Source organism: Stegodyphus dumicola, chromosome 9 (genome assembly GCF_044657685.1).
Source record: "Stegodyphus dumicola isolate Sdum_Otavi_A_Nest chromosome 9, ASM4465768v1".
NCBI lineage: Eukaryota > Metazoa > Arthropoda > Arachnida > Araneae > Eresidae > Stegodyphus > Stegodyphus dumicola.
In genome coordinates, this window is record NC_140776.1 from 96,635,082 (window position 1) to 96,643,627 (window position 8,546).

At 32.7% G+C, this 8,546-nt stretch overlaps 1 protein-coding gene across 6 annotated transcripts in view; it reads left to right on the forward strand.

The window, feature by feature from the left end:
• Nucleotides 1–5,066, forward strand: part of LOC118181347 (rho GTPase-activating protein 18-like) — a 488,818-nt gene extending 483,752 nt beyond the window's left edge. For all 6 annotated transcript variants that reach the window (XR_004756872.2, XM_035350495.2, XM_035350489.2 and 3 more), the window contains one exon: nt 3,534–5,066. Coding sequence is in view for 5 of the 6 variants with exons in the window: in XM_035350495.2 (XP_035206386.1) it covers nt 3,534–3,637 (104 nt within the window). In the remaining variant the exon portion in view is untranslated. The remainder of the gene's footprint in view (nt 1–3,533) is intronic.
• The last annotated feature ends 3,480 nt before the right edge of the window (nt 5,067–8,546 follow it).

Below are 8,546 nucleotides of genomic sequence, written 5' to 3' on the forward strand. Positions count from 1 at the left end.
TCTCTATGTCAGTGGTCTCAAAATCAAATTGCATGCTGGCTCGATTTGAAAAAGGTGACGGGCCAGAATGACGTTTTTAAACACATTGAAAAATTTCATTAAAAAATAAAATATATTTTAAATAAATTTTAAATTTTGCTAACTAAATATTTATCAAAACATATAAATGAATGATAATAATATTATCGTAATTTAAAGGAACACAAATTTATATTTATTTTCTATCTGAAATCTAAAAATTGGTACCTATAAGAGTTTTTGTTGGTTTCACTTTGTAATTCAAATATATCGACAGCTAAATATTAAGTTATTGAACTGATATTTCTTTCAAATAATTCAAACATGTTTTAATTAACCATTGAATAATGCTTTAATTTAAACTAAAAACAAACATATTGTGAAAACTTTCAAATTTTCAATGAGAATTTACCTAGTGGGACAAAACTTAAGAACAAATTATAATAGTTTGCAGCCTTGGAGATAAATTATTGCAATTTATTTTCTTCTCGGATTGAAGATGCTTATCGGTCAATCAGATTCTTTCATATTAGTTTTTAATTGTGAAACAAATGCTGTTCATATATAAATGTATTCCCAAACAATAATCAATAAGTGAATAAAATCTGTATTTTCATTAAGTTAAAAAAACTTTGAAAAATATTTATATCATAATGTAAATTAATTTAGCTTCACTTCTAGATTTTTGTGCTACATTATTTATGTTGAATTTTAATGGAAATGAAAATAATATAAATTCGAATTTCCAATAATTAAAATCTTGAAATCTTTGCTACATGTGCAAAAATATACATAATAGAAATATATTCTTGTGTCTTATAAAATTCCTTCGGGGGCCGAGAGCTGAGACCATTGCTCTATGCAATAAATTTATGAAAATAATTTTCGTAGATTTGTTATAAAAAGAAGTTACGTCATTTTAAATAATGTGTAACTTTAAAGTCATTTTGCAATTATTTATCCTAAATATAATTGCTTTAAGGTGAAGGAATCTGACAAGATGAAAGTGCTCTTAAATTATTGTACAATGCATTAACTAAATAATGAACTGCTGACATTTTAGATATCTGAAAAGGCCTTCTTTTACTGATAAAACTGTTTCCCTTCTTCATCTTTTGAAAGTGGAACGGGGGGAAATGCATTTTCTTTCTCCGTTTAAACATAAAAAATGACTGACTTATCTTTTTGCTCCTGAATTTGTTCTTTAGTAACTTGTTTTAACATTCGTAATCTTCAGCAAATTAATTTAATAGCACATTCTACTTTTTAAATACATACGCTTATTTAATTAATTACCATTTATGGAACGGAATTTGATTATGGAATTAGATTAATTTCTGTTCTTTTCTCAAACAGATTATTCTCTAGTAACGAAGATAAAATTAAACAGGTTGTAATAACCATTTTTAGGAATATTAATAATCTTGATATTTCGTAGGAAAGTTCTAATGAAATAAACCATGAGTTACCTTGCCTATAATTAGATTTGCATCAAGGGACGAAATTGTAGTGTATACGGAGGAATTTTCTTCAAAAGTATAGGAAAAAGATTTACTGGTACATGCTTATTTTGACAGAATCTGTTTGCGAAACTGTAAGAAGTCTTGAAATTTCTTGCGTAGTTCAGATAAAAATATAAATTTGAAAAACGGTTATTTAATTAAACACACGCTAGCTATTATAATGTAATAATTTTCTACATTTAACATGCATTTTATCAGTCATAGATTAAAAAGTTCATCTTCGTATATTAAGTGCCTGTCAGATTCAGAAACAAATAAGGCAACTCGGGGCCTGCTGCAACGTTTTCTAAGAAACTGGGTAATCAATTTAAAGATAGATTGCACTCACTGTTTTCATAACCCAAAATATTGCTGTTAGGTTTCTGTTGCAGGTAGTTTAACCAATTAGATGAAAGCTTCATGATGATAGCTTTCTTTTGCTAGTGATTTTGTTTGCTATGCAAACAATGATGGATTTCTGTTTGGCGTATGAACCAAGTTCCGGCCTGAAGGCGGTAAGCAGACTTCTGTGAAGTATTGCAACATTGCCACCTACAGTGCACCTTCAGCACCACATTTTTCAAAGCATTGTAAGCACACTTTTCAAGTATCCTTAAAATCCGATTAACTCTAAAACTAAAACTATTTTATAACATTTTATTTTACCAGCATCTTTAGAAAATCTGAAATCTTAAAGTGCAGTTGTTTTATCCACAAAGTATAAAGCTATTGTAAAATATACGCACATACATAATAAAAGTACTTCTGGAACAAAAATAACCTAAATAAGCAGTTACAGTTAGTTGAGTCAGTATACCACTTTTCCTTCAAAACCACTTTCATTCGAATAATCTACCGATGCCGCCGTTTTCCTTTCTGACTAATTAAGCGACGATTCTTGCGTCTCTTTTCCCATAAATCGCGTTAAAGGAAAGTTTTAAGAAATTAAATCCGCTTAATTGAATTTCTTTTTGATTTAATTCCTGCAAGAAAGTAAAAGTTAGAACTCCGAATATGGGGGATTAAGGGGATGATAGATACGAGTATTTGAATTAAAATTCCCAGGCAAGTACCAATGTAATCTGTGCGTTAAATAACTTGGATAACTTTTCTCCTCCGTTCTTAATTTAACAATATCTTCCTTGGTTTCGTATGCTATTTGTTTCATTTTCTATATGGGTTTTGCATGGTAATAAGCACTTAAATATTTTAAAGTTTTTGTTTCTTTTGAAATTTGTTCTATGCTTTAATTCCGCCTCTGGAGACGCGTTTTTGTTAAATATAATAAGAAATTAGCTTCACGCAATTTTATCTTGCTGCTCTTCTTTTTAGGAAATTGTTTCCAAAAGAAGCTGTACATTAAATGTGAAGCTTAGTTTACTCAGTAATGTGCCTTTGTTTTGTTTCCAATTGTTTAATTCAATGTTTCTCAATCTATGATCCGCCGACTGTAAGTGATCCTCGAAGAGAGTACTTGGGGACTTCCTAGATTTGCAGTTGCTGTATTTTGATCATGGTTAAGCACGTACTATTATCAGCGGAATTTTATAACTATACTTGGGTAAAAAAGTGGCTTGATTTAATTGGAGAATTACTAGAAATGGGTTTTATTATTTCAATGCCGACAGAATTTGAAATAATCCAGCTGTACAAATTTTAAAAACGTGCTCTAAATTCAAATATTTATTAAAATCATTATATTTACTAAATCCGGCGCTTATTTTTGACACTGACATGAAGATAGAGTTCATTTTCTGTGTCAGAACACTGCCCTCTTAATTTCACAAACAAACAATTTTAATAGGGTGACTAAACTTGAAGTTTATAGTTTCCTCTATTAGGAAGCAAGTAATATAAGGAAAAAGGAGTGAAAATATGCAAAAATATTCACTCCTAGGTTGTTATTTTATTCATTTATCTATTTATTTTTTCTTCGTTTTCGTCTATTTTTTTTATTTTTTCGTCAGAAAGACTGTGCCCAACCTTCGTATTAAAAATAACTTTCTTTTGTAGGTGAAAGAAGACTGGACCATGCAACAAATATTTTGAACATGACAGGTTCCGGTTCTGGTCGCTTTGCTACCGGTTCCACCTGGGAGATACGATGCCACCACTAAAATTATCAGTTACTTACTCCATTAGGCTATTTTGTGACTCTCTCTCAAGAGCGATAACTGCCACATGTGAATTGCTCAAAAGATAACTTTCTATAATTTAGCGATCCCAGATGACCTATGGCACGAAGATAGGCCACTGCAAATGATGAATCTTTGGCCAAGAACATATGGCAGAATTGTGAAGAACGTTGGTTTCGCTGCTTTTTGCATAGCATTAGTTTAATGTCACAAACTACGGGCTTTAACGGAGGGTAAAATACATCATTTTCAATAATTACTTAAAAAACTTTGTCCTATGATTTTGGGCACTATTATTCACTTTGTGAATACTGTTAAAGAAGTCATATCATTTGAATTTATGATATCTTTTCGCATTATTTTGTCGTACATTCATTGCCCTTAAATTTTCATTGTAATGTATTTACTTGTAGTATGATCATGTCGAGTATATTTATGACTGCAACATCATCTTAGCAGTATTAAATTCTACGCTACTACAAGTAAAGAAATGATAATTTTGAATTTGGCTATAATAAATGAGTAATTTTACATTTCAACAGTGTGTATAATAGTATTACTGCATGATGTGTAAAGATTATTTGATGGCCGTTTGCAGTTATTTAAGGTAGTTATTCGTTAAAATTTTCATGATCATTATTTTCTTCAAATTGCGGGCATAGGATTCGCATAAGCGTAAAAAATAATAAAAAAGAAATTATGCTTTTTTTTTTCTCTGTGAAACTGACCGCATTTGAAATCCCAGTTTCTGCCAACGTGCTAAAAACTCCCTCACGTATATTCCGGATAAAAAGTGAACGCAATATTCACAAATCTTGCATTCGGAGGGTTAAATGCTTTCCGAAGCGTAATAAAAACCTTATATTAATTTATTTGAAGTGGAAATTAATATATAAATTAAAATGCCTTTATTAGTCCAAATATAAAATGATTGCTTCTGTATAAAATACCTTTTTAAAAATAAATATTGTATAAGCAAACTAATGTTTTAAAATATTTAAAATTATTTCATGTTCTTAACTTTGCATTAAAATAAAGCAATTTTTTTACCTCGAAATATATTATGTGGACTATTTTATTATCTTTTTGGTAGAATCTCTTCAACAAATTAAGCTTATGTAATTTACAAGGTAATTAAATATAAGTGAAAAGCTATTTTCTTTATAAAATGGCATCAAAAATGAAAAACTTTCTTATACGCGAACTTATACCTAATTTTTGTGAGACATTATATAAAGTGATCTAACCGACTGTAAAATGATTATTAGTCTAAGATTTCGATGTTTATATATATAATGAAATGTTATATTGTAGCATTATTATTCAGAAAACTTTGACATACTGTTTGGATGCATTTGTAAATAAGACCCCCGATACAATCGTTTGACCATAATAAAAATTTACTGAAAAACTTATGTCTATTTTTTTAAACTGAAAATCTACTTACACAGGTGAATAAAATTCAGGTATTAAAACCTCACTTTTGTAAATCTTAAGTAAAGAAATCCAACTCATCGCATCGCATGGAAGATTAAATGTAGATAATACACAGTTCACATAAAACAGTTTTAGCCAATAGTTATGATTTCGTGAAGGCCTGGTTGCTTCTTGCACCACTTAATCGGTATCAGTTCCTCTTCTCACTAGTATATAAATCGCTGCAGTGTTAAAACAGTATTCTGAAAGTATCGAACTAATTGTTAAAACTGTATGCATTTTCCTTCACTTGCAAGTTTGCTTTCGGAAATATTTAATGGCTGTTTTCACATATTGGAATTCGAGATAAAATGAGTCTTTCTTTGAAGAAACGTATGTAGCATTTTCTCTCTAAATCCAGCATTTTTCATAACATATTTTGTAAAAAAGAAAATACGATAATACGTGCTTATTGGAAGATCTTCTCATGAACAAACTATAAATGATCGTCATTAGGTCCACCGACTAACTAAAGATGGTTTGCGTTGGCAATTTATCGATAATATTGACGCCGTATACAAAGTAGCAATAATAAGGAAGTATCCAGTAAAGGCATTTAATTTCGCTGAGAGTTCTGATCTTAGTTCGTGTAGAGCTCTGCCAAATCTTCCTAAGAATCTGCCGTAAACCCGATTGCTTATTTTCCGCTTTGTGAATCAGTGCATAAATAAAACATTGAAAATATTTTACTTACAAACAAAAGTTTCATACGAATTCTTTCCGTTACGGGGATAGACATACCAGAACTACTAATGCCACCATTAAAAGTTCCAAAGGGGTTTAAATCCCGGCAAACGGCCTGGTTGCAAAAAACGTTTCTGTTATTTTTCACAGATATAAAGTGAATAATATTCAGGTTTATTAGAAGGTCTTCTGCGAAAACATTCTTCCTCTGAGGCAGATAGCATTGCTAAATTTCAAAAGACCAATCCGTGTCTATGTCCTTTATCTAATAACTAAACATGATTTCATAAAACACAGGAAGAACTTAACTCACACAGAACACCTTTGGCTTAAAACTCGTAAAGAAATTCTTTGCTTGCAGAAAAATGCAGATGACACTAATGACAGTTTAACTCTGTTTCCAATAACAGCGTTGTGTGTAGAGAGTTCTGTATTATCTCTCCCCAGCTCTTATAAAACTACAAAATAGCATCCTCAGTTTTCTGTATTAACTCACAAATTTATTCGCACAAAATTTCCTTCCTCTTAAACGACAAATTAGAGCACTTTGAGTGAAAGTAGCGATGAATTTAGAAGATGAAAGGTTGAAAATATTTTACTCTATTAAACTTGACTGATGTTCCATTGTTAAGTTTTAAAAGAGAAAAAAAATAAGTTTTTTTTCTTCCCTCAAATCTGATATATTTAATGGCAGTTTCCTAAAGTTAAAAACCAAATTTTTCCGAGAACATAAATCTTCGTCTAAATATTTCATGAATTAAACTGGTCGTATGAGATGTTAATGATAAAAGAGACTTTTTTGAGAGAAGAACATAATTACGTACTTCCTAATATTAATAGCCGTAGTCAGTTATGTAATTTTAGCATTTTTCAGAAATGCAAGATTAAAGGAATTTAAAGTGGAGTAGTTAGATCCAATAAATGAATCTGTATCTAAGTTTTCTTTAAGTTTCTAATGGATAACAGAATATTTAAAAACATTTCATAATTTTATTGAAAGAAAAATATCGAAGAATATCAAAAATTGTACATCTCTTCTTTATTACTGACCAGTTTCGAAGTGATGTCATGCAACATGACCATGTTCGAGCACACATTCTAATGACTGTGAAATAAAACCTTAGTCAGTATAGTTGAGATATTTTGGCGTCGTCTCATATTCGTTAGACCTTGCCCAGTCAGATTTTCATTTCTTCAGACCATTCCAAAATTCCCTGAACGGTCTAGATTTAACTTCATTAAAAAGACTCAAACATCTCTTTCAGTAAATTCTTTACAAATAAAAACCCAACACCTTTTTTAGATTTTCATTATGCCTCAAAGGCGCGTTTTTTTAACGTTTGTGTGTTACCTTTATTTATGAAATATCATGTTCTTCGCATTTAAAGCATAAGATATAAAGCAAATTAGACACAAATTGATATGCATACAGATTTCGACGAAAAATGCAAAATTTTACATTTTGGCTGCTAATGAATGAACGGTTGTCGCTACAGCGACCTGCAACTGGCAGGACATTTAAGAGGACAAATTACAATTCCAGGTCATAAATTCTTCACGAATTTCATTCCGTGTACTCTGGTAGACAGTAACTATACCTCGCGTACAGGTGCGCGAATGATATGCACAGATGTCAGAATTTGAGAGAGGTCATGTAGTGGGCTCAAAGAAGCCGGTTGGTCTTATCAGCAAATAGCTCGACATTTGAGCAGGAGCGATTCCACTATTAGCCAGGAATGGGTGAACCATGGCCACACACAGCGTCAAGAAGGAAGCGGTAGGCCTAGAGAAAGGCAGAACGTAGAGACCGAGCAATCGTCAGAGCGGCAATCACAGCTCCAGATGCATCATTATCATCGATTGTACGTGCAACTAGAGCTTCAGTGACCGCAAGGACTACTCATAGGCGGCTCACAGAAAGGAGGCTGAGGTCACGGCTCCCCTTGCGCCGACTACCATTGACCTCTGTACAACGTCAAGCCCGTTTGCAGTGGTGTCGGGCTCATTCGCACTGGAATGTCACTGACTGGAGTAGAATAGTCTTCAGTGATGAAACCCACTTTGAACTGAGACCAGCGAAGGCGAGTCTGGAGACGCCTCGGACAGCGGTGTGATACCAACCTGACTGTCTTCTGGCAGGCAGGCCGACAATCAGATCATCCGTCGCAACCTTACAGCACAGTCGACGAAGTTCTAAGGCCCGTTGTCTTGCCCTTAATGTCACGCCACCCCAGGCTTACATTTCAGCAAGATAATGCTCACCCGCACACTGCACATGTTTCTACTGCTTGCCTTAGTGCTTGCCGAATACTACATTGGCCAGCAATGTCACCGGATCTCTCTCCTATTGAGCATGTTTTGAGCATTATGGGCAGGGCCCTCCAACCAGCTCGGGATGTTGACGATCTGACGAGCCAGTTGGACAGAATTTGGCACGATATCCCTCAGGAGGACATCCACAACCTCTATCAATCGATACCAAACCGAATAACTGCTTTCGTAAGCGCCAGAAGTGTACAAACGCGTTACTGACTTTTTTACTTTGTGAAGCTCTAACACTTTAATAAATCATCCAATTTTTCTCAAACTGTAATCATTTGTTTTTCTGTACAATGTATATCACTTCTACCGATTTTCGACCCATTCGGATAACTTCTTCTTGGTGCGTCGTTTTTTTTTTTTTTTTTTTTTTTTGTCTAGGAGTGTATTTATTGAAAATCAAAATCCAGTT